Below are 27,681 nucleotides of genomic sequence, written 5' to 3'. Positions count from 1 at the left end.
GTTTTTTCCTTAGTGCCGAACGGTTCTCCTGCCTTTCAGCCTTTGCACTGAACTCTGCGGGGCTTTCTTTCTGGTGCCGCTGCATGGGAGCCATCAGATGGGCACTTTACCCTGGAGTAAACCGTTACTGACTTCAGTGGGGCTTACTCCTGAGTAAGCACGCACAGACTTGCACTGCAAGCCGCCGCTTCTGTGTTTCCTCTGTCCCTCCTCTATGATGCCACAGGGAGCGTCTTACCACGGAGTATCCCCTTTGCTGCCATAGCAACCAACAGGAAAGCCGACAACCGCCGCCGCCGCCACACAGACAAGCCGCCTGGCCCATTCCCATCTGCAGCCCTCTAAGGGTGGAGCCAGGTGGTCTCCAGTTGCGCCTGCGCGCTGTCGCGAGTGTAGGTTTGCTTGGTTTCTATGGCAACGACGCTGGCTCTGCGGCCTGGGTCTATTCGGACAAGATGAAGCTGAAGCGGTTCTTACTGCGCTATTACCCGCCGGGTGCGGAACGACGGTTCAAGGGCGGAGGGCAGGGAGTCTACCTGCGAGCATATTAAGAAATGGGGAGGGGGAAAGATGATGAGTTGGGGGGGGGGGCTGAGGAGGCTTATGTACGGGGTTGGGTTGTGGAGCAAGGCAAGGTGATGGGAAGACAGAAAGGATGGAGAGGGGAGCTGAAAGGGTTAACTATTTTTAAAAAGTAGCATGTTTATTATTAACTTATTATGATCTTACTTACCTTGACAAGATTGGATTAGCCTGGGCAGTCTACTTACAGTGCTTCTATAACATGAAAATGGGTCTAAATGGGCCTGAGTCTGCTGATTCTTTACATGGTTTAAAATAAACGCACTCTTTAAATCACAGAAGGCAAGGGCTCACCTTGGAGCCTGTTTCCAGTATAAAAGTTTAAAAGTTTCTAGCCCAATCCTATGTATGAAAGTAAAGGTCACCTTTTGTGGTGTTTGCCTGTTAGTAGTGCTTGCTAGCCAGGTTGACATTGAGTTAATAATTTTCTTGTTATGCTTCTTTAAAGGCATTATTTTGGAATATATTCAAGGCGGGGAAGTGAAAACCAAATCCATAGATTTACTAGATCTCAGTGCTGCGTGAGTATTGTCTCTTAGTGTAGATAACCAAACTGCATATTGACGCAAAACAGTTTATTTAACTGATATGTACAGGTGTGCTGAACAGCTCCAAAATCAAATTACAGTCTTTGTAATCAAACCATTTTGTTCCAGAACAGAGACATAAGTGTCTGATTCTGTTTTCCTTGGAGAACTGGCAATATGACCATTAATTTCTATGTTACAGCTGAAAATTCAAAGGCATGTGGTTTCTATTTCACAACTGAGATAAAAACATTTTTGGAAACCATGACATTTACTTCTTATAAGCAAGAACAGGATAGTAACAGGATAGCAATAAAGACTTTTAGAAAAAGATCTCTGGCATCAATTAAACATTTGAGATTTAAATATGAAGATTCTAGTTAATATTGGTGTTGATATTATTGAGATGTTACCTTTGACGAGAATCTCATGTGCTGTAGGAAGTAGTATGCAACATACATGATTCAAAGCCATTAAGAGTATTAGATCTACTGCTGTTCTGAAAGCTTTTCTGAGTTAAATCCAAGGTGTTGTAGTAATGTGGAGGACAGAGAATGATTTATGTATACTATTATAAGTATACCTAATAATGAGATCCTTGACAATCTCAGTGTCCTGTAATAGGGAACAGGTGTACCATTCATAACAAGTTGTAAGATAAAGGTAAAGGTTCCCTTGCTCGAAAGCCAGTCAAGTCCGACTCTAGGGTTGCGGTGCTCATCTCCGTTTCAAAGCCGAAGAGCCAGCGCTGTCCGAAGACGTTTCCGTGGTCATGTGGCCGGCATGACTAAACACCAAGGCACACGGAACGCTGTTACCATGCCATAACAAGTGTACTATGCCACTGAACTCACTTTGTTCTATTGCTTCAGACCAACACAACTACCCACCTGAATTAAACTAATAAATAATTTTTGTACACACAAACTGAAGCTAATAACAAATGTAAGTTGCTGGTCTTTAAGATTACTGAAGTTAAAATTCCAGTGTAAAATCTGCTGCTTGCTTTTAAACATGCTGACAATGTATGCAAGTCAATAGTGTTCAAAATAAGCCGCCCATGTTTAAGCAGGTATGGTGACTACGAACTGGCACAGCTACTTACTTTTTTACTTTATGCGAAGACAATGGAGGGACTAGAAGAAAAGAGTCTCAGAGTAGATGTGATTTATGTTCTAAAATAAGTTACAGTAGGATAAAGGGTAACACAGGTAGAGCAATTTAGATGCAAGAAGATCATGGCTTTGGCGGGGAGGGTGGTGTATAAACCAAATAAATAAATAAATGGTTGTAAGATCAGCTACCTATAATTAAGCCATTAATACATGGTTGAAATTTCTGGAATTGGCTTTGAGAGTAAACTTTCCCCTTGTCAAATTGACAAGCAGTTATGTATGTGAGTGTACATGTACATATTGTATTCTCTGTTTGTTCTGAAGTCTACCAAGAATTTCTACCCCATTATAATCATGATGTGGTGATTATTGTGTAGAATACCTGGAAGATCTCCATTTATATCACTTAAACTTACTGACCTGCAAGATCTGTGGGTTTATGTAAGTGTACAAATTTGCCAGACAATAAAAGTGGTGCTTTCTTACTGTATTTTAGTACAGACGTAGATGCCTTAGTAGAAGACATTAGAAAGGCAGAACCTCTTATCACTGCTTCACGGAAAAATCAGATTGTGCATTTAATACTGCGATTACAGGAGAAGCTGCGGCAACAGGTGGACCACAAATTCTATCTTTTTAAGGTAAGAGCAGTGTGAGAATTTCAGATCTTTGTTTTAGCTGCAGAAACTCCACATTCCGCAAACACTTTGTAATGAATATTGATTGATGGCCTATGTTGATTTTAGTATAAACACTGTCACCACATCTCTCAGTTTCATTGTACCTATTTTCAGTTTCATTGTACCTATGTTCTGTTTTTTTTTTAAATACAGTTTATATAGACTGCATGTGTACTGATTTAAATAAATAGGACAGAATAGAGGTTTTCATGTGATTTGATTGGCAAATGACTTAAATAAAGATGACATTTTTGACAAGTGTACAGAAAGTAATGGATTTAATTTCAGTGTGTTATAAAAAATTAGTAGCATCAGCCTACTTATAAAAGCCCATTTGCTATTTGTACAGTGGTGTACTTTCCCCCACTGCTTCAGCAATCAGTTTGTCATAGGCTCTGTAATAGCCACAGCCTACACAGTTTAGGTTCACGTATTACTTTTTCCAGCACAGAGGTACAATTATATGGCCAGGGTCCAATGAATCTCACAACTAGCATGTCCAAGATGTGTGCCTAAGGGTGTTTTATACTTGTGTTACTTGAAGAGCAATCCTCACGGCTGTTGCCACACGGTTGATTCCCTTTTGAAACCAAGGGCACTTTCAAAAGCAGTTACTGTATTTTCCGGCGTATAAGACGACTGGGCGTATAAGACGACCCCCAACTTTTCCAGTTAAAATATAGAGTTTGGGATATACTTGCCCAGAGACTGTATTTACCGGCGTATAAGACGACCCCCCTATTTCTGAGAAGATTTCCTTGGGTTAAAAAGTAGTCTTATACACCAGAAAATACAGTAGTTTGTGATATGGGTTTATGGGGAGGAGGGGGTTCCTGTTGTTCAAAGAAAAAAAAATTAAAATTCATCTGGGTATGCCCTTCAGTATGGCTGAAGAGTAGGTCTTTGAATTCCAGCCTATCTTTTTCACTTTTCTTCAGGTACATGTATCAGGAAGAATTAGTACAATTGTAAGGCCCTTCATGTGTGATACCCTTTTCCCAACAAGAATATTAGTTTTCATGTTGAACAAACGTGTGACGCATCACCCAAGCAGCCTGGCAAAGCATGACTGCTGGGGAAACAGGTCTGTTGCTTCAGCTAACTGGGGCACATTTAATGTGGCTGATGTAAGTGTATGTTATAACAGCTTCTGTTGGTTTTAGAAGGAACGCTTGTTGCTGTTTAATTTTTAGTGCAACCTATCGAAGTTTAGATGAGCAGGCCTAGTTTAGATGATTCTGGCCTTTCAAGTGAAATGCAGCCTGGTCAGCAGTATACTGTCATTTGCCAGTAATTTGATACTCTTTCCCCGTTGCAGTTTCAGACAGGCTAGAAGAGTAAATTTACTGAGTCCTTAATGAGCACATTTGTAAAGAAACAAGATGCTATCTTTTGGACAAGCAACTCCTGCTTCAGTGGGTTTTCACCTACAATTGTGTTACTCTCATATAAATATATTAATTTCAAGTCCTCTCAACAATAGAATAAAAGAGAACAAGTATTTTTTCAGTTGGAACTGGTATAATCAAAATGGCAGTATTTTAATGAATTGCAGTACCTTTTTCTTGGCAAAAGATGGCTCTGTTGAGCTATCCTAAGTTGCAAATTATCCAATGGTGATTTTAACAGTGGGATAGGAAGATTTGTTGGCTCCATAGAGGCTTTTTGATGAAAGAGATTAGCGGTATAGGTTGACCAAGGCATGCAACTATTTAAGCGCTTCAGACCCTAAGTTGCAGTGTTCACTGTGCAATGTGGCTAAGTGGCTTACATTGGTACTGAAAGACAGTCTATTTTTTATTTATTTAAAATATTTATATCCTGCTTTATCAATAAATAGTCTCAAAATGGCTCACAAAATTATTAAAAAGGTAAAAACAGCACATAGGAATATAAACATTAGCAGAACAAAACAGCAGAAACCCATTAAATAGCAACAGATAAATATGAATCAAAACTTAAAATCATATATGGGAACAGAATCCAGCAATATAATCAGCAGCAAAAGGTCTTAAAATCTAACAACCATCATAACTTAATTCAGTCTACAATAGCAGCAATTACTACAGCTTGGCAAGAACAAAATCAGGGTGTTGGGAAACAAACTAAAGCCCTAATAAATTTGGGAGTGAAGAGAAAGCCTGTAGTTGCCTAGCCATTGCTCACTCTAGAAAGAAATATTTGGAACTGGCTGAGAGCTGAGGGTCTAGGGAGGGTTTTTTCTGGCGATGCCTTGCAATGACTCTTTAAAGGCTATGAAAATAACCCCTTTCCCTCAGTGAAGAATTTACCATGCCTTTCTAGGCCAGATACAAAAACTAAGTTAGGCAAGGTTTGGGCATGGGGCAGAGCAGTAGGCCATATTCTTCCAAGCAATTTGTCCATATCTTCAGATATTAGTGACTACAGTGCGAGCAGCTGCACAGAAACTGTACTTTGGTAGCATTCTAGGATTACAACAATGACAGAAGCTGGATCACTGTGAATATGAACAATTTTATCCATTAAATGTTTGCAGAAGGGTCACAGAGAGGTAGAATATGCGCTTGGGTGTACATCTTCAGGGCCTAGATTTAAAAGTCCCTTGCTACTCCAGATAGCTCCATTGGATGGCTTTGCATAGACACGGTGATGGCAGAGAAGTATCCATATTTTATCTCCATTTATGTTGAAGTCATTTATTCAACCACTTCATTGCCCAAGGGTACCCAGATGGCTTAAGGGACCTGAGGCAGGAGTGGTGTTGGGGGCCCTTCTACTACCTCACACAAAGAGCAAAAATCATTAATTTAACCTGTTCCATACTATATACAAACAGTGCTTTAAACAATTACTGAGCCACAAATTAGCATAAGTTTAGTTTCTCACACAATAATATTTACTTCATCTAGTTTGGGACAGTTTCACTTATGTCACAGTTACATGTTGAGATTCATTGGCACCTTACACTTAACGCATCATGTCCTCTTTTAGTGTAAACATTAAACAAAATATCAAACACTCTGGAAAGCTATGTGCCTGGGACAAAGGCCAGTGTATGCACTGGAGCAATGGTGGTGGTGGGTGCCCAGGACAAACTGCCCCAGTTGCTCCATTCTATTGAGTCTGCTCTGTCACCATCCCTAGATCTTTAGTAAACCACTGAGCCAAAATGAGCTTGATGGGATAGTAAAGGATGTTTGGGAATAACTGTGTCAGTTCCCAGGTCATCTCCTTATTTATTGGGACATATTAGTTCCTTCCTTCTTGTCTAACCAGAACTTGATGAAATGTGCCAGATCAGTTTTCTTGTCCAACATTGAGAATGGCCTGTCATTTAGCAGCCGCCATTTTAGACCTCATGGGTGGCTGACAAGACTACTAAGCCCCCATTTCTTGGGTCGGGTGGGAATGAGGTACAGCTGTATGTCTGACCTTCCCTTCCTCTTACCTGGCCATCCTACTGCCACACTTTCCTCTCCCTGTAGTCACAGAAATACTGGCACAAACCTCCTCCTTGGGACTTGTCACTTCAAGGCACAGATTGAAAACAAAGTTATCCTAAAATCACCAACCTTTCCCCCCCAAGCAACTGAATCTTAGGAAGTAGAATCATGTTTATATGATGGACCACTTAAAGACTTGTTCCCAGATAGTGGAGGACAAAACAACTGAAATGAACACTGGTGGTGATCCATCCTTAGTAGTGAGTTAATATAGTGCTTTCCATTATTCAGTAACTTGGGTCACACAGATCCTTTCAGTATTATTTCTTATTGATTGGGAATAGTTAATATATACATATAATATAATTGCCAAAAGGGCTATTATTGCATTTTCACTTCATAGCATGTTGATTCTGTCTGCAATACTTCTTAAATAGAGATAGAAGTGTTTGCCTAAGCTGATGCTTTTCTTTGCAGTTGTCTGGGTAATAATGTTTTCTATGTTTCTAGCATAATAATATGTTAGCAAAGCAAGTATTTAGTGCTCAGTGAAGCAGAGCCAATTAAAGAAAAAATTATTTGGGAACTAACATTGCTGGATAGAGCGAGAGATAGCTAAGCATCCTAGTTACATGGCTGCTGGGAGGAAGGGGGAGAGAAAAGTGTGAGAGGGTGCAGGGAGCAAGCCTGGGGGACCAAACAGGGACAGTGCTTTCACATATGCTGCCCCCATAGGCATTTCTTCTCTTGTGCGCTGGACAATGCATATTCAACACAGTAATCAATTGTAACTAACTTGGTTGGGTTTTGAGTGTTTTATAGCTCAACCATGTTGATTTAGTGCATTGATTTAATCAAACTGAGCATGATTTAGCAAAAAAAACTCAGTGGGAAAGTTATTTTATATTGAAATAAATAAATTAAACCACTACTGTTGAGATCCACAGGATTTAAAAGTGCTTAACTTTGGTTGGATCATGCCCATTGATTGCAATAATCTGTATGCAGCGGATAAGTGAAGGCAAAGTTTCTTAACAATGTGAGGAAAATCACATCAACAGTTTTTATATATTTCAGGTACTTCGGGCACACATTTTGCCTCTGACTAATGTTGCCTTTAACAAATCTGGTTCCTGGTAAGTGTTGGCATTTAAATTCTAAGTGTATCATCTACAATAGGAATGGCACATCTAAGCATACGTTGTAATTGGTGTCTTATAACAGGTCTCCTATTCAGACATTCTAGTTAAGTTACAGTTACTAAAGATCACTATGAGGACTGGAGATGTTAAGAAAAACAATCCAACATTTTTTCCCCAAATGTCTTCATTTTTAAGATGAACTTTGAAGGTAGTAATATAGAATAATTTTAGCAGCAATTCTCTCAAAATTGTATTATTTTTCTGGAGGTTTCTTCCCCTCCCACTTACTTAAGCTTACTTAAATTACCACAAAATCTCCCCAGTATCAGAGTGTTATGTCACCATGGGCAAAAGGCAGGCTTAGTAAAATAGTTTAAACACAGAAGTACAGTAAAGCACTTGGAGACTTTTAGTAAATGGAGTAAGTGGAACTTAAGTAAATGGAGCTTCATTATGTCTCATTTTAAACTGTTGCTGATTGGTGAATTTTGTTCCTGAATAGTATTTAGTATTTTGTTCCTGAATAGCAATTCAGTAATGGTGAAAATACACTGAGTATTGGAATCTCTTATTTTCTAAAAATGAGAAATAAATGTTTAGAGGTGCTGTTACTCTTTGCTACTGTCAGTGTGCTTGCAGACAACATGGAGAAGACAGGAAGTTTGAGTTATAAAAAGATACAAATGAAATCCATGTAATACCTTTTGTTAGGACTAGTCAGATTGCACAAGCATAAGTGCAAGATTTTGAGATCAGCATTAGGTTAGATGTTACAAAAATTTTTTGAAGGATAAAGGCTGAAAAACAAATTCTTCAGGCCATGGTGCTAAGGTGTGATCTTGCATGGATTGACTGGGAGATGCAAGCAGGCAGTTAGCTTAACTTCTGGCGTGGTGTCATCCTACAGCACATTCTCTGGAAAACTGAATTCAGTCCATTTCATCCATTCTTTGTTCTTTCACAGAAATACAAGAAGCACCCCAAGTCCATCCAAAAGTGTCTCAAATGCCAGATGAGAAGTACAGTTCTTTTGCATGCTGAAAGCCATAGGGAGCATGTTATAGCCTCTGTATTAACAATGTTAGAAATAAATTTAAGATGTTACACAGGGCAATAGTGTCAATTAAAGCCATATTAGGTGGTATAACCTTGTTTTGAGAACACAGACTTTACCCAAGTCTGCTTTCATTTCTTGGCTGAAATTAGGTATCCTGGAATTAGAAAACGTGGTACAGTCATATTGATTTATTCAAAACCGCCCCACTAAAGTCTGTGTAATGTCTTTTAATGATGTGATGACATACCTTATCTCCAGACCTAGAAATTAGGGAATTAAATTTTGCACCCTACACATTTCTTTTGGGGTTTTTTGTACTTTTATTTTATAGTTGAGCTTTGGGGACTGCTTAGTCTTCTAGTCCTCAGTGACGGCAATGTCTGCACTCAGGGTGCTACCTGGCATTCACTTGGCCTATTAGGAGGGGATCATAGGTTTGAAGGAACCACACAGTATGCTTGATGAAAACAACTAAGCAACAGATTTGTTTAAGTGGTATGCGTGGCTTGGTTGTTTGGTTGTTTTAACTCTTTTTTATAGGAACAACTCCCAAATCTTTATAACACAGAGCCGATAGGCTTCTCCCTTTTTACTGTTTTTGACAGGAACAGCATCCAAACCTTACCTATCTTCAAAATACCTAGCGTCTGCCTAACCAGCAGAATTCATAACACTTCTTCCACCAAAATTCAACAACCCTCAGCCCTGTCAGTTGGCCAGCAGTTAAACTGCGAAATCCCCCCCCCCCGCTTCAACATTCCAGTCCACCGTTTAAAAGTGATTGGATCAGGGTGGAACTTGAAACGGTCCATCATAATCAGGACCAACCCAATTGACATAAACATAGTTCAAGGTTTCTTGCATCATGTTTTGTGTCAATTGGGTTGGTCCTAATAAAAACTATTACATTGATTTCGTTTTTGTTTTTTGCTTTTACATGGATCAGTATGGCTGTATAATTTTTTCTAGAAAGATAGCCATTGACTTCACTCAGCAGTGGATTAAGCTGCAGATTAAGGCGCAGGAAACAGAGGTTTCTTAAAAATTAATAGTGATGGACAACCATCCCCATGCTTCACTTGAACCCGTTCACATTTTGTAAAACGCTTTACAGTGCTTGGCTGACATTTGTAAGCAATTGATGGGATGCTTGCAAACTGTGAACGTGTGTGCATACATACACAGATGGCCTGCCTCCATCCCTGACTGTTCCCCCCATCCTTGCCAATTCTTCCTCTTCCCAAGGTAGAAACCTTACCTTTCTAAGAGAGGAAAGAGCATTGCACAGTACTCTTTAAAATTAGGATACCCACAGGTGTGCACAGTACTCTTTAAAATTAGGATACCCACAGGTGTGGGTGGATTTGGTGGTGGTACTAACCAGTACTGAGCACCGGTACCCTTGGGGGTGTCTTCCAAGTCCTGAGGGGTAAATTGGTGGAAATTGGTGCAACCTTATGAGTACCAACAACTTTTTTGTTTACAGAAAAAGCACAGAGGATATCTATCTGTCTTCCTTGTAAGTTATTCTTCCCAGTTTTCCTCAGCATGATTTCTTGCATGAATTAAAGGAAATCGTAATTTTGTGACTTGCAAAATGGAATCTGCTGAGAAACCTATAGTTCCCATCAACTCCAGCAATAAGTTCTGAGAATAAACTCATAGTGGCTTCTGGCTGGTTGACTATGTGACGATGAATGCTGACAACTGTGCAGATACAAATACACTCTAACAGTGCTTGTTTTAAATTGCAAACTGATCAGCAATACAAGTGCACAGGATGCTTGACTCAAGAGAAAGCAGACATTGTAAGCAGTATAAATTGGATTTTTTTGGATATGTCATTTGTGTGGATCACAGCATTGCTAAAAATAATTTGTGCTTGTATGCTCTAGCTTTATCACTGGAAGTTATGACAGAACATGCAAGCTATGGGACACAGCATCAGGAGAAGAACTTCGTACTTTGGAAGGACACAGGAATGTGGTCTATGCAATTGCTTTCAATAATCCCTATGGGTATATTTTTCAGAATCTTTGAGATACTTTAGCATGACTATATATGCTGTCTATATGCTCTGAACTACAAAACTGAACCCCCCCCCCCAAGCCTGTGCTAGGTTCTACATAAGTGGTGTGAGGAATGGGAATGTCAGTGTACAAGAGTTGGAAAGAGCCTTCTGCTGGGGAAAAATTCTTATTCCAAAGCTTGGATTGCCCATAGTTTTCTCTTTCTCTTCTCTTTCTCTTCCATGTTGGGGTCACATCTCTCCTCACACTTGGAGTTATTGTTATAAACCGTACAGGGCTTGTTTACTAAGATCTGTGGTTCTAATCTATTTTCTTGTTGACAATATGTAAAATTGACTAGGCATCTGCAAGTTACAACTTGCTGAATTCTACATAGCCAGGGATTGCCTCTCTGGTTCATCAGAAATTCAGTAGACAGATGCAAATGGTAGAGAAGCAGGGTACAAGATCTTGTATAAATCTCTAATAAATGTAGATTCTAGAGTCAAAGCAAGCTTTTCAAAAAGTAATTTTAACCCACTGAAATTAATTGAAGGAATTCACATTTTGGAAATAGTGGCTTCTTCAAATTATTCTCTGGCGAAAGTGATTTGCCTTTTGTAACAGCAAAGTTTAGTATGGCCAGTAAGCCTCGGCCAAGACCTCAATAAATCTTCCAGAGCCTCTCCCGATGACGGGTAGGTGGGAAAGTTGGCCTTGGCTGATAATGGCCTACCTTTTGTGTCCCTTGTATTTGAATACAATTTATTAGATTGTTTGAAAAGTATTATTTCTTTTGAAACCCATAGATCAATTTTAATTCTCTCAATAAATTCCATTTTATGTTTTGTCACTAAGTGGATTTAATTATTCTCTGCCCAATGAAAACATATTTTTTTTCATTTAGTGACAAGATTGCTACTGGGTCATTTGACAAGACCTGCAAATTATGGAGTGTGGATACAGGGAAATGCTATTATACCTTTCGAGGACATACTGCAGAGATAGTGAGTACATGAGCCTTTGTATAGGCAGTGGAACATTTCATTGTCATTTATAGAAATACCTGTCTTCTGAACCTCTCTAAAATGGTCTGATTTTCCCTCTAATTCTGAAACAGTATTAACAGACACAAAAACACAAGTTGTTATTCTAAAAAAAACATTGAAAAATGTAGCCAGTTAAGTTGAATTTGATAGATGTATTTTTGTTCTTAATTAGTTGTAACCTTTTAGCTGTTGCTAAAGGGGATTTTTTTTGTCTTGTAAAACTATCTGATTTTTTAAATGAATTCCAAATTTAAAAACTTTAGTTGTCACTTTCTGCCATTGTTCAGAAGTAAACTAGCTTCAACCTCCCTTCTCCTCCAAGCCAGATTTAATATCAATTCTTACCTCTTATTTGTAAAATTAAATAATTGTGAAGTCAGTACATAACAGTATAGAGATGTTCAAATTAAAATTTGTTTTGCCCATTTTTGATCAAGAATGAGACCATTCAGATCTGAGCTGGAAAAAGGACAGAGGAGGGCAACCAAGATGAGTGGGGGATTGGAGCACCTTCCCAATGAGGAAAGGCTGAAGTGTCTGGGACTTTTCAGTTTAGAAAAGAGATGACTAAGGGGGGACGTGATAGAGGTTTATAAAATTATTCATGGGGTGGAGAGAGCTGACATTTTTTCTCCCTCTCCCAAAATACTAGAACTCAAGGGCATCCAATGAAACTGATGGGTAGTAGGTGCAGTACAGACTAAAGGGAATACTACTTTACACAGGAAGTGAATAAAATGTGGAATTCGCTGCCACAGAAATAAACAGCTTTAAAAGGGGATTCGATAGATTCATGGAGGATACGTCTATCAATGGCTACTAGCCATGGTGACTGAGGAAACCTCCACATTCAGAGGCACTAAGTCTCTGAATCCCAGAGCCAAGAGGCAACATCAGGGGAAGGCCTCAGCCTCTGTGCCCTGCTGTTGGCCATCCAGAGGAACTGGTTGGCCACTGTGTAAGAAAGGATGCTGGACTAGATGGTCCATTGATCAGATCCAGCAGGGCTTTTCTGTTCTTATAAGCAAGCATCTTTGTCAGCTTCCTCTCTCATAGCCTCACATTACCAGAGATTTGAGCTTGGATCCAGCAGTGCTCAAGTGGAAATATAAACAGATTTAATGTAGAGTTATCAGCCTGTGTTGCATTTCCCCTTTCTTTATAACATAAAGTTGACATGTGTCATTATGATGCCATTGCGTACCAATGCCCCCTATCCTGCCATAAAAAGCCAGTGATGTGGAATGGGAGTATGACATTATACAGTGTTGTGATATCATGGCTCGTGTTGTGTTCATCTAATGTGTGATGAACAAGTGTGTCCTTGTTGCTAGTTACAAACTTGTGACAGGTATGCTTAATTCTACCAGCCTGCAATTACTAGCTGGCACTCTTTCATTCTATGCCTTCTACCCAGGAGCAAGGAGGAAAGCAAATCTAGATATTTATTTAAAGATTTTTCTTTTCTCTTTTATGTAACAGGTTTGCTTGTCCTTTAATCTTCAAAGTACCCTGGTTGCTACGGGAAGTATGGATACCACAGCTAAACTATGGGACATACAGAATGGTGAAGAAGTGGTCACATTAACAGTGGGTTCCAGCTTTTTATAGGTCTTTTGGTGATTTGATGCTATTATAGGTTCTAATTGAAATAACTATCATGAGTGCATTTATTAATTATCTCTTGCAAAAATTAAAGGCTTAGAATTTCTCCCAATGATTCGATCTGTTAGCAACTATAATGCAGTAAGAGAGCATAAAGGAAGACCAAAAGCTGTGACTTAATCAAATATCTCATTTTAGCTAATTTAATGCATTATCACTACATGGTAGAATGGACTTCTTTATTAATTAAAATGGTCTTATCATAATATGCTTTGATATGTTCTCTGTACTCAAAGGCACTATAAAATTACCTCAAGACCTATTACTGTCTAGGATTACACGTGAAGGTCCTGTTTAGTGCCTTATAGCTTATTTTTTAGATTACTTATTACCAAATGGAGCTATCCTGCTGAGAGACAGACAGAGAGAAATCTCTTTTCAATCAGAAACTAAGTAGTAAGGTGAAACCACTTTCTCCCATTACCTCTCTTGGTTCAGATGAAAGAGCTCTCATGCCATCTGTGCACCACGCTGTGACACACAGCAGAGTGACATCCTTCTAAGCCTGTTGGTGTCAGCTAATGTGCACAGTCCTATGTACTCTCCCCAGCAATCATGAGAACTATGATGGGTTGAGATGTAGAGTTGTTGACCCAAGTCTTGACTTAGTGATGATTTGACCCCCATGTCTCCTTGGTTCAAGTCCAGCATTATTGATTACATCAGACTTAGGGATGTTTATGAAGTGGGGAAATGCAGTTTGGTTTGTGGCTTGTGGCGTGCCCAGTTCGCAAACCACGAACTTCATGAACTTTTAGGGGCCAAATGAACTGGTTTGGTTTGTGAGGTTCATGACCCGGTAGAAAGGCCTCCAGCATTGTAGAGATGCAAAACTTACAGAGGATCTGTGGCTGATTCTCCTCTACCTGCCCTCCAAGTTTGGTGAGGATTGGATTTACATGGTCCAAGTTACGTATTGCCAAAGAAGGTGCCCCCAGGAAAGTGCTTTCTGGGGGGAAGTGGCCAAACTAAAAAGGACACGTTCTTTATCCTTGCATGGAAACTCAGTCGAGATAGCAAGAATTCTCAAGTACCTCTGGGTTATGTTTACACAAAATCTTTCTTGGGATTTCCATATCCATATGTTAATGGAGAAGTTAAACTTCTCCTTTGTTTTCTTTAAAATATTATTTTATTGCAAAGGAGGGCAATCTGTTCCAGCACTTCTTATTCTTTATAGAGCAGTTATACATTTGCTCATCAGATATGCTGCGCCAGTATGGTATACTGGTCATATAGAATGTCTTGATCTTCTTCAGGTCAAATTCTTTAGAAACCTGTTGGATATTCCATGATGTATCTCCTCCTCCACCTTGCAATTGTTGCTGGGGCTTCCAAACTTGTCCACTATTATTTATCAGTGTCATTAAATTTTGGTTTTCCCTTTTTGAGCTGCCAGTAGCTCCTATTTTGTTTCAGTTTCTAATTTCAGATACCTCTACATCCCCCTGGAGTAGAAATTTAGATAAAAGAATTTCACTCCCCATAAAGCAACTTAAGGCTGCAAGGAACAGTACTAGGAAAGTAAGCTTGTAGAAAGTTTCAAAATAAGATCTTAAATGAAGATTGATCCTTGGTGTTCAAGGATGCAAATCATAAATGTTCTTCACTCTTCTTCCAAATACCCTTCAGTGGTAATTTTTCCTTGCCAGACTGTTTCCTCTGGTTAGAAATTCATAAGTTTAGATGAGCTTTTCTATTGGCAAGGTATAGCACCTTAGACAGCTGAGGTGCAAGGGAGATATAATAGAATTCCTGCAGAGGAATGCAAATGCCCTTATTGTTCAGATCAAGTAGACTCCCTAGCTCATATTGTTTTAGTATGTCCCCAAAACAATACTGCATGAAACAAATATATTACTCCTTGGATGAAACAGCTACTGACACTTTCTGAGAAGCGGACACTGCGCTATCTGCTATCAAGTAGATTGGCAAACTGCGTAAGAGATGTGGCAATTTTTCTCTTTATAATGTCAAGAGGGAATTATTATTCTCACTTTTGAACAAAGAAAACGTGGATGAATAGCTAATGGTTGTTAAATCTAGGGGAAAGAAAAATATCTGAAATCTCCTTTTTATAACTTCTAGGGGCATTCTGCAGAGATTATTGCATTATCATTTAACACCACAGGAGACAGGATCATCACAGGTTCCTTTGACCATACAGTTGCTGTGTGGGATGTTGGCACAGGCAGGTACTACATTAAACCTTGTCTTGTTTCATGTTTTAATGAACATTTACAAGGGTTTGAAAATGGAAAAAAGACTTCAGATTCTGAATCTGCCTTGTTTTGCTTGTATTTTGAGCATCAGAAAGCATTTAAGGCATCAGAAAGCTTAGCGAAGACAGAAAGAGAGCACTAGGCATATTACTGCTCTGTGGTACTCCCTATGAACAAATCTGGGCTCCTTTTGCCAGAGACTTAACAGAACATTTCTTCATGAAGATTAATAATGTGAAACAGCATAGTACGGCAGTGGTAGATTATATATTTTGCTGGATTGTACTTTTAGGTGGAGGGAACGAGGAAATAGTAGGGAGAAGATAGAGGAAAAAATGAAATGCCCCTCATACGTTTTTGTGGGTCCTCCACTTGTTTTTATACATTACTGAATGACCAATGCAATTACAAGTCCACAATATGAATTACATAAAGTAATTATTTAGATAAATGTGAATACATGATTTTTTGTGTGATCTCAGCAAACAAATAGGACATTGGAAGAGTTGCTGTCAGCATCTTTTCATTCAGCAGAATTGTTAATTAAGACACCTCTATGTGCAGTGTAATAACTGAACAAAAAATAAAGAACAAGTCTTTCATATTAGATTCATTTAATTGATTGCTTGATTGCTGCACTGATGATTCTTTTAATGTAATATACATCCATTTTAACATATGGACCCTTTAGTACATATTTAGTATTAATACTATATAGGATCCAGTGCTTTGTAACCTATTCACTGGAATAGGCATTGATAGCTAATTTTCATTTTTCATTCACCTGAAAGGTGCTTCAACAGTTAGCTAGATTTGGTGATATGTTAAAATTATGACTCTTGAACACAGCATAGGCTATATTAAAATACTTGTTACGTTAGAACATAGAACTTGTTACTCTTGAACATAGCATAGGCTTACTAAAATACTTGTTACATTAGAGAAAGCAGATCTCAACAGAACAGTCCTCAGTGCGTCAGCATATATCACAAACCCTGATATGGGTATATGCAGAGCATGATACCAAAATGAAATTATTGGAGTATTAGTATAACTTTAGGTCCTTTTATTATAGTATCTGTATTAAGTATTTCAAATTACTGGATGTTTGAGGAACTGATCTATGGATTAGGCAGTTATTAGGGGTGTGGGAAAAAAATTAGCTTTTTTGAATTCGGGTCCATCGGATCAAAAAATATTGGTATTTTTTGATATTTTCAAATCCCAATATCGGGATTCAATATCGGTATGATATTGGGATTCAGGTAAATAATTGGGAAACCCGAATTTATTTGGCATTTAAAAAATGCCTTCCCTTCACTCGTGGAGTTGTGTGGTTGTGATGGCACATCTCCATGACAGAAGGAAAGTTAAATGCCTTCTCCTTTTAGTTGCAAAGGTGCTGCCAAGGTGGTGTGACTCCAGGAGTGAAAGGAAGGCTGCCTTCACAAGTGAATGAAATGCCTTCTCCAAGCCGCACTGCTGCAGCTGCATCAGTGTGACTTAGTGATATAGCTGGCTTGAATAAAAGCTGAATAATATTGGCTTTTGTTCAGGCCAGCTATACCGGTAGCCGAATCAGATTGTCTGCATTTGGCTGAATAAATACCTGAGAAATACCTTTTCAATATTTTTCAGGTATTTATTCGGTTTGGTTTATACTGAACACACACCCCTGGCAGTTATCTTTTGAGCTCATAGAAATAACTATATGCCAGAGTGGGCTGTAAATTCATGCCACGCTCATATTGGTTAATTTCAGACTACACAGATAAAATTAGGAACTGCTTGTAATCGTGATATGGTTGCATCTCTTTGTAATTATTTACATGAAACAATTTTACACCCTGATCCAGAGTCCCTTAGCAATGTAACAACAGGAGTGCTTTGTTACTGCCCTCTAATTTTGTGTATACCCACTGCTTAACCATCCATTTGGGTACAGAAAAGCTGCTCATTGGATAGATCATTGTTCCTTTAACCAAGTAAGGGTGTATTCAGTTTTTGTATCATTCTTTCTTGCACCTGCATTGTGTTTGAGTAGAAGAATATGTTTGACCTATGATCTGTTTCACATTTGGAATGCCATGAATTGAAGTTGAAGTGTATTATCCAAATGTGCAGGGGCTAAGAGTCTGGAAGCTACAACAAATGGGAGATTCCTGTTACATAGGTACCAGGTATTCCTGTGAACTGGATCTTCACACGTGTACTGTGTAAACACTGGTGTATCTGTGGTGAATACTCTTGCTACATGGAGCATATCAGACATGTTGTCCTTTTCTCTAAACTTCTAGAAAGACGGAGACCAAATTTGTATGGTATGTATGTATCCTTGATTTGAAGCAGATAAACCATTTGAATTTTTATCCCCTCTTCTGACAGAAGAATGCATACTTTAATTGGCCATCGGGGAGAAATAAGTAGTGCACAGTTCAACTGGGACTGTACTCTGATTGTGACTGGATCAATGGACAAAACATGCATGGTAAGAAAGTGGGATTCTTGTAAAATTTCTCATGTACCATGGACAGACAGATACACACACACACACACACACAAACAAATATACATACCTTTGATATATACACCTTTGATCCTTGATGAAACATTACTAAATAAATATAAATAAGAGGCTCTTTCAGTATAGAGACTGAGAGATTTAAATACTTGGCATATTGGTACTTGTTTATTGAGCTGCTATTGAAATTTTTACTCCTGTGCTGTTCAACATGTGTCAGAGAGGCATCATATGATCAATTTTTATTTATCTGTTACATTCAGTGTTTGAAAGTGAACCATGTATTCATGGTTGATTAATGGCACGTTGTGTCATCTAAATGTATAGGAGCCCTGGCATAATCATAGTGCTATTAGAACAAGTTTTTCTTGTCGCAGGTTAGCTAATGTCAGCAGTTTTGCTACAGCTGAGCAGATTCCCGCATTATTTCCTCTCTACTCTGTAGGATTAGAGCCAAAGATCTTTTGTTGAAGTTTGTGCATTTTGACAGAGTGTGACACCTGGAACAGAGGGAACACCCTGGATCCAGTTTTTTTCAGTGTCTGCAAAAACTGGAGACAATGGAGAAAAAAATTCCAATCTAGACTCTTAGAGATGGTTCTATAAGTGCCTCAATTATCAGAAGTTTGTATTTCTGGTTTCTCGGTGAAGTAAGCGAGGGACTTAGAAATAGTTCCCCAAGTTTCTGGATTGCTTCCGAGAGCCTTAAAGTGTACACTTCTTATATTTTAGAAGTAAACCAATCATGGTGCCTGGATCTCTTGTCCAAGAAGTAGTCTAGTCATTTACAGAGGCTAAATGCCAGGACTGAGTCTTATACTCCAACTTGGTTGACATCCTCATTTTCAGTTTCTTGGAATGGGATCTGATCCAATGAGCAATCTGAGGAATTGGGGACATAGTTTGGATTATGAAATGCAATGCAGTTGGATTTTGCAGTCATACCTAATATTTGCTATGGAGACATATTGGGATATGAATTGCCTTGTTGTGATTGCGGGATCAATGTAATATATAGAGTGATCAGATGCAAGAATGGGAGGGTTTCTTGAACTCAAAGCCAAATGAAATTTTGTTCTACCAAAAGGATTAGGAATATGAAGTTTTTGCTGAGAATGTCTCCAGAAGTCAGATCCCAGACATGTCTTGTTTGACTCATCAAAGTTTCAGGAGTCCCATCACTCTAGCATAGTAACCATTGCCAAAATCGCTATTCCTTTGTCATTCTCTGTTGGCCAACCTCTTATCCATTTCTCCATTCAACTGAAAATATGCATTGTTTGCATAAGAACATCCTAAGCTCTAAGAACATCCAAAGTGGAATGCTGCAGGGCAACCTGGTCTGAAAGGGAAGCATTAGTATTTATTGATATCTGGACCAGATGGCTCTCCAAAAGAGCCACTAGAATTAAATAAATTTCAATTGATACCTGATTTGGACTGATATCATTTAGCACAAAGCATTTGTTATTCTGCTCTGTGCCAACTATGTGCACATACAGAATAATAGCTATAATGATTGACATAAGCACCAAACAGTTTGGTCAAATGAGCCTTTGTTTGCCTAGAATTATTTAACTACATAGTTGCTTTCTGCTCTCTGTTTAAATTACAGCTGTGGAATGCTTTGACTGGCAAACGCGTGGCAACTTTAACAGGTCATGATGATGAAGTGTTAGATGTTTGTTTTGATTACACTGGACAGCATATTGCAACTGCCTCAGCTGATGGTAGGTAAATTAATTCATCAGTTAAAATGTCTTTGTATCTTGTTAGCTGGCTGAAAAAGCAACTGTGGGAGAACATAAGAACATAAGAGACGCCAATGTTGGATCAGGCCAAAGGCCCATCCAGTCCAACAGTCTGTATCACACAGTGGCCAGAAATACCAGTGCCATCAGGAGGTCCACCAGTGGGGCCAGGACATTAGAAGCCCTCCCACTGTTGACCCCCCCAAGCACCAAGAAGACAGAGCATCACTTGCCCCAGAGCCCCTATCTATACCTTGTGGCTAATAGCCACTGATGGACGTCTGCTCCATATGCTTATCTAATTTCCTTTTGAAGCCGTCCATGCTTGTAGCCGCCACCACTTCCTGTGGCAGCGAATTCCAAGTGTTAATCACTCTGGGTGAAGAAGTACTTCCTTTTATCCGTTCTAACCCGAACACTCAGCAATTTCATGGAGTGCCCATGAGTTCTTGTATTGTGAGAAAGGGAGAAAAGTACCTCTTTCTCTACCTGCTCTTTCCCATGCATAATCTTATAAACCTCGATCATGTCACCCCTCAGTCGTCGTTTCTCTAAGCTAAAGAGCCCTAAGCGCTTTAACCATTCCTCATAGGGAAAGTGTTCCAACCCTTTTATCATTCGAACAAAATGGCTCTTCCTTTCTGTGCAGTAAGATACCTTCAAATGGTAACCCACAGACACTAGAGGCTCCCAGTAATTTTCATGGGAAATTGCACCTTTTCTACCTGGAGGCTGATTTGAATATTATGGCCTCCATGTAGAAGCCACAAAGAAACCTTTTGAAGCAGAGACACTCTGACAGGATGCTGGGAACTGGTTTGGGACAAGCAACATGGAGAGGCTCCATAATAGCACCAACAGTTGTTAATAATGTTTTAATCTTTGTCCCCTTTGTTTGAACAGTACAGGGCTCATGTTGAATATTAACATTATGTTAGTACATTTCTGACCCTTAATTTCTTATGTCCCTTCAAAGTCTCTGACAAAACAGTTAACTGTGACAGGATAAGGACGAATAAGTATAGGAAAACCCTGTACTAATTTAATTTATTTCTGCCTGAAAGGATCAGCAAGAGTTTACAGTGCAGAAACCAAAAAATGTATTGCAAAACTTGAAGGTCATGGAGGAGAGATTTCAAAGGTTAGTGGTATGCTCTTGTAGTTTTATTTGTCAGTGACCTTAGCTTACTAGTATGAGATTCCAGCATACTTCATGTGGGACTTCTGCTGGTTCATAAAATCTCTTGCCACTTGAGTATGGCCCAGGAAAACAATTTTGTCACTTGCCTTTTCCTTGTATGAATCCAGTGTGGTAGGAGAGCACAGGGATTGACAATTCTCTGATTGAAGTGTTAGCTGAGAAATTGTATCCATGCACTTCGTGGCTAAAATCCTACCATTATTTGTATACAGATGTGTCTGAGTGATTTTGGTAGCATTTAAACCGGAGTGTGAGAGTGCAGGGTCTGAGGAAAGTTAACTGTAAATTGCTGCATTTATTGTCTCGTTTTGTCTTATGAATATAAGGCAGACACAGGTATATGACACAAGCATATCATTTCCCTTGTTTATAGTTTCACACACGGGCGTGCACACACACAAACACACACATACACTCAGTCACACACCTTGCAAGGAAGCTGGAACCAACAGCTAGTTGACAAAACATTAGATATATCTATTTTATTTTCTTTGAAGCATTTATATCCTGCAGCTGACCTCCACGCTCAGTTCTTAAGGTGGCTTAAATAGTTCAGTTTGACCTACGAAGGAGTAAACACAACTATTTGTATCAAATAAAATATATGCAGAAATCTCAGAGAGGCCGCACCCCTTTCCTTACATTTGCAGATTTTTAGGGATTTGAAGTGTGTTGTTGCTAATTGTGTGTGTTTGTATTTTAGAAGGTACAGACAAGTTTTGACATCTTGCAGAGAGTAAAAGAAATGTTTGTGTCTGTATAATGAAATCTGTTAGTTACATAATCAAATATTTTAATGCTGAGCTAATGAAAGAATTTGTGAGGAATTAAAATGTTAATGTAGTTTATATCCATGTAAAGACTCTAAAAATTCATGACAATCATTTTATATAAAATATTCTCCATGGATTGAATACAGTGAGGAGGATTGCCACATATGCTATTAAGATACAGAATATAAGGGAATGGTTATAGAATTCAGGAAGCATCTTAAGGATTTTTCTCTAGAATAATAGCAAACTAAAACGGAAAGGGGGGGGGGGAACAACCTTAAGAAGCAACAGAGTTGGGTACCCAAAGGTTGGGGGTGAGAGAGAAAATATTTTGAGAAATTAATTAAACCAAAATATATGTATTTATTACAAAGTGCATGATACTTTAAAAACATTGGCACAATCTACCCTTGAAGTAGTGAATATATGAACTTATGAACTAAGAAGTTCTGAATCTATATAACCTGATACATTTCAATATTTCTGGTTTAAAAACCATGAATCTATAAAACAGGACCAATAATTCAGTATATCTGGGTTGATAACCTGTGAACCACGTTGTTCAAGGTTATCAACCTAGATATATTGAATTATTGGTCCTGTTTCATTGGTTCAAGGTTTTTAACCTAGGAATATTGAAATATATCAGGTTATATAGATTCAGGACTTCTTAAATGTTCACCACTTCAAGGGCGGATTGTACCAATGTTTTTAAAGTATCATTTTGGTACACTTCGTAATAAATACATATATTCTGGTTTAATTTATTTCTCAAAATATTTTCTCTCTCACCCAACCTTTGGGTACCCAACTTTAAAGATTTTTCTCTTTCATAAGTTTTTTTTAAAATTGTTTACCAAAAGCAGTTAAGTAGCTTTCTGTATCTATTCCATTACTATATTTATAGAGCTCAGCCAGATGTTAAAATATATAATTGTTTCCCATTAATTGGTAAATGAATGTAGTTGTTGCCCTTCCCACTCCTTTCAAGATAAGTGAGCTGTCTCAGTGCCTCTCATAGCAACTCCTGTATTCTTGAACCAATTATTGTGTATATAAGCAAATGGAAAGCCAAATGGAATTCAGGAGCTGTTATCCCAGGATAACTGACGGGGCCTGCACAAGTCATGGTGGACAAACTGAAAGAATGTGATGGGCCTTTCTTGCTATTTCAAAGTATTTTTTGTCTCTTTTAAAAGATCTGCTTCAATCCTCAAGGCAGTCGTATCCTTACAGCCAGCTGTGATAAAACTGCTCGGCTTTGGGATCCTCAGACAGGACAATGCATTCAAATACTAGAAGGCCACACGGATGAGATATTTTCATGTGCTTTCAATTACAAAGGCGATATAATAATTACAGGTAATTAATATTTCACCTTGAAAGGGTTTTACCAGCTATGGGGTTTTAGATCAATGATGGGGTTTTAGGCCACAAAAGCAATGTGGAATAAGTGGAGTTGCTCAGTCTGAAATTGATTTGAATCTGCACCGTGTTCTGGAGAAATCAGAATTAAATATGTAGAAATTTATATTGGAACAGTACAGCAGTTGAACAATAGACTGTATTGTTTTTGTCCTATTATTTGGACACTTTTAATGAGAGGATACTGGAGATTCTACAGCTGCTTTATTTGTGACCTAAATTTATTTTAGCAGTATCTCATTAATTTGGTGGTTACCTCTAAGACTTTTGGAAGTAAACCTGCACTACTGACAAAGCTGTTAATCAAGATGCCTTCACTGGAGATGCCAGAGACTAATGGTGCAATTCTATGCAAAATTAATCCAAGTTATGTCCCTTGATTGATTGATTGGAGGTTGTTTCAGAGGGAAGCTGTGTTGGTCTGCAGTAGAACAGCTAGATTTGAGTCCAGGAGCACCTTAGAGACCAACCAGACTTTTAGGATATAAGCTTTTGGGTGCGTTCAGACGGTGTGGCAGAGTGGTTTAAACTGCTCCAGTTCCGAGGCTTCCGGTTTGGACTCTGTGAATGGCAGTCGCATCTTCGGGGAGCTCCCGGAGTCGATTCGCCCACGCGCGGCCAGGGGGAGGATCCGCACAAGCGGAGACCCTAAGGAACCTCAGGCAGAGGTTCCGATCCGGGGCGCTTAGGGGATGTGCCTCTTTCCCGATCGGATGGTCGGAAATTGAGGCTCGCCCCATGCCCCAATGGCCCTAGCCGCGGCACTGCCCCGCACGGGGACTAGCAGAGCCGCCGGTCGTCACCGGGTGATGAAGCGAACAAGTGTTTAAAAGGAAGATATTCGGCAAAAACTGTGAGTTGTTGGTCGGAAACGGAAAACGGAGCGAAGCGTATTCCCCCCCCAGCGAAAAAGCGCAAGGGAAGAGGGGGAAACTTCCCCCCCTCGGTATAACAAAGACTGAGCTAGCAGAAGAGGGGGGGAGTGGAATTTGAAAAGAGCAGTGTTACCTTTTGGTGAATTGTTAAGAGAGAGGCAAGAAGATGTTTTCTTTGGTTGTGCGGCACGAACCTTTAAAAAGTAAACAATAAAACAAAGATGTCGGGGCAGAAAAAGTTTCAGGAGAAGCCGGCAAAGAAGCTCGGAGGAACTTCCGGTCCTGGCTCCCGCCCTCTGGAGCCAGCTGTCACTCAACAGGAGAGCGATCTTCTGCGCCCTCTGCTGGAGCAAATGCAGAAAATTAATCAGACTTTGACAAATATGGAAAGGGTTCTCAGCAACCAGCAGACACAGCTAAATGTGACAGCTAAGAAAATGGAGGAAATCACGCAAAAATGCCTGGTCTCAACAGAAGATACCCAAAAGGTCAAGAAAAAGGTGTATAAAATGGAAAAACACCAAGAATTGCAAGATAAAAAGTTATTGATGCTTCAAATGGAAAAATCAAATTTGACTCTCCGATTTCAGGGCGTCAAAGAAATGGAAAAAGAAGATCTCCGAAGTATTATAGCGGAAGCCTTGGCAACACTCACCATCTGGGAAGCAGATAAAATAAGTGAGGAAATGGATCTGGTCTACAGAGCCTATTCCAACTTTACAAGAATGAATAACCTGCCGACAGAAGTGGTAGTCAAGTTTACAAAACAAAAAGTTCGGGATCAAATACTGAAAGCGTCTTCTTCAATGCCCTTGAAGATTGGAGAACAGACAATCAGGATCTTGAAAGATGTTCCATTTGAAATTCGAATGAAAAGGAAAGTATATAAAGAACTGACCTTATTCTTGCAAAACCATCAAATTAGCTATCGCTGATTGATTCCAGAAGGATTTACCTTCAAGTTTAAGGATAAACTTCAAAGCTCAAGACTTTTTGAAGAGACACGCCAGTTCAGAGGAGGCAGCACTCGCCGAATGGGAAGAATTGGGAAGCGACAGAGACAGCGGCTCGGAGGGAGAGGTCAAGACTCCGGAAGATGTAGGAGCGGGAAAAGGCTCATATAATTTGAGAGATGTGAAAGGGAGGCAACCCAAATGAGGAAGAACGGTTCGGAATGCGCAAGAAAAGACTTTACTAACAGTAAACCAAAAGGACACTACTAACATATTAACAATATTGTTTTTTTTACAGGATAAGATGAAAGACGATTGACAACTCACAGAAGAAGCCAAAAGAAGATTTGTTTAATACTAACAAAAGATTAACATACTAATGAAAGTATCACCCAACCTTTTCTTAATCCCACTATATACCCTCCTCTTTTCTGATATTAAAAGCATAAACTCTCTCCTCTTTAGGAGAGTCAATTAAAAAAATAAATAAACTACTCCGGTTCCAACTGGACTAATTTGATCCGGGGACAAGCGCGGTCACACATACCTGTCTCATCGCACAGCACATCGCTCCCGGGTGTCCACACTGTCCACAAACTTCAGGCGCGCAGCGGTGTTCCCCCCACACAGTTTGCGCATGCACATAGGCAATCTTTCATATAATTGAGATCCTCGCACATGCACAGAACACTGTATCCCGAAAAGCATGCCCCAAAGCGAAGACTTCCCTTTAAACTTGAACACCGAAACTGGCCTCTGTGAGGTCCCACTCTCGTCTGGTCCCAGTCTCATCTAAAGCCTTAAACTAGGCACCGTTCCCCCCCTGTTTTATTAACGTCGGGGTGAAGCTTCGCCCAAGCGCATATCGCCAAGGCTAAAAATAATATGGAGGACAAAAAGCGGAAGCCTCGGGCTTCCAGTGGAAGTGGCTCTACACTGGCGGAGGCGCAATCACGCGGCAGGAAAATGCAGCTACAACCAGAGCACCAGGAAAACACCACTTGGGGACCTGGTAGCAGAATATTCCGGTTTAAAGGGGGTTTGCAACACTAGGCAACGGCTAGGGACAGGAGGCAGATGTTGTGTGTGTGATCGGGCATAAGTAGTCCATTTCTAACCGGCATGTATACCGGCTCAAATGGCCCGTCTGAACGCGCCCTTTGAGAGTCAAAGCTCCCTTCCGGAGACTGGCTGCAATAACTTTGCATAGGATTGCATGTTAATCTAGAGCTATCTCCACCCAAAGCATATACTTCACTATTAAACGATAACATTTCTTTCGAGAAAAGATGTGGCACATCTAGTTGCAACAACAGTGGAACCTGTTGAACTAGTTGGGAACTAGAAAATTGGTTTCCATTGGGAGGGGTGGTTGTAAATATTATCGATCCAGCACATTGCATAAAAGGTTTTGGGACCCATAGTTTCTGATCTGTATATTATGTGGGGGCTCAAAACAAAATATTGCAGATTGTTCCCAGGATTCTCCACATATACCCCTTAAATCCAGTCCTATAAGTAAATTGCAGTATGGGGCATGAATTATGAAGCTGATTGGGAGCAAGCTAAAAAAAATCCTTGCTTTTAGATCTCTGCTCCCCTGTAGTTCCTTCTGTAATGTTTTCTTGTTCCCTTTATTCCCCAACGTTGCTTTTCCCTTCTATTTAATTCTGTCTCCTTCTTTCCACTCCATGTGATCACTTCATCATCCCTATTGCACCCTTTATTCTCCCCACATCCCTCTTATCATGCCATCTCTTTCCTCTTCCCCATTGCCCACAACATCCCCTCTATTACTTTCCTAATTTGTGTTCCCCCTCATCACTCCATTATCATTGCTTCTGCAGCATTTCTTTCCTCTAGAGTTTTCTACCCCTTATGCCATCATCTCCCCAAAACTCTTAACATATTTTCTGACCTCACATACTTAGCACCGTCCTTCCTTACCACCCAGCACCACTTTCTTCTTCTTTCTTAGTTTCCCCGCTTTAACTTAATCCATCCTCCCTTTCCTTCAACTGTTTTTCAGTACCCCTTCCTTAACTGCCTAATCTAATTTCCCCCCTGCCCCCACCATTACCTCCCATCACTTCTGAGGTTCCTTGGCGGCTGAGGTTAGTTAGACAGCCAAAGGGCTGGGAGTAGCAACTGCATGTCTTCTGTGTCAGAAGAGGTACAGGGAACTTTCCCAGCAGCTACTCTGAGCCCTGGGGATGTCTGTGCAGTGCAGGCGCCCCTGGGCTGTAATTGGGTGGTAGTCCTCTAGAATCACTAATGTGGCTCAAAAGATTTAAGAAACCAGTTTTCACCTACTCTCAGTTCCCAACCTATTGAGGCTCCACTCTTCACTTTTAAGGCAGTTGAGTTCGGGTGCTATTTTGGTTGCCTGAGCCATTAGAACAGATGCCCATATCATGGACCCCGGAGGTGTCCCTGACATATGTGCAAGCTGGACTTATCCCTTTTTATAAAAGAGTTTCCTGCTATTAGTGTGTCTGTATGGGGCTGAACTAATATTTTCTGCATACTGTGGGGTTTCCCCTATATATGCATAAACTTCTCTCCTTTTGTACCTGGCCCTGTTTTTCTGCTTTCATTATCCACACTTCACAATCAGATATAGTAAAACTTATACAAATGAAATTCATTGTTAATCTATTAATTCTTCTTCTAGGGAGCAAGGATAATACATGCAGGATATGGCGCTAA

General features: G+C 39.7%; 1 protein-coding gene across 1 annotated transcript; it reads left to right on the top strand.

Annotated features, from left to right (window-relative positions):
- Nucleotides 1-440: 440 nt before the first annotated feature.
- Nucleotides 441-27,681, top strand: DAW1 (dynein assembly factor with WDR repeat domains 1). Its single transcript, XM_015417839.1, has 13 exons — nucleotides 441-495; nucleotides 1,031-1,103; nucleotides 2,721-2,865; nucleotides 7,407-7,465; nucleotides 10,424-10,546; nucleotides 11,445-11,544; nucleotides 13,069-13,176; nucleotides 15,340-15,446; nucleotides 17,859-17,961; nucleotides 19,610-19,724; nucleotides 20,810-20,886; nucleotides 22,919-23,081; nucleotides 27,647-27,681. The coding sequence occupies exons 1-13, from the start codon at nucleotides 456-458 to the stop codon at nucleotides 27,679-27,681; spliced, it is 1,248 nt and encodes a 415-aa protein (XP_015273325.1). The 5' UTR covers nucleotides 441-455.

Source organism: Gekko japonicus, unplaced genomic scaffold (genome assembly GCF_001447785.1).
Source record: "Gekko japonicus isolate JY-2015 unplaced genomic scaffold, Gekko_japonicus_V1.1 scaffold302, whole genome shotgun sequence".
Classification (NCBI taxonomy): Eukaryota; Metazoa; Chordata; class Lepidosauria; order Squamata; family Gekkonidae; genus Gekko; species Gekko japonicus.
Note: the sequence above shows the minus strand (reverse complement) of the source record. Positions and strands in the feature narration are given on the sequence as shown.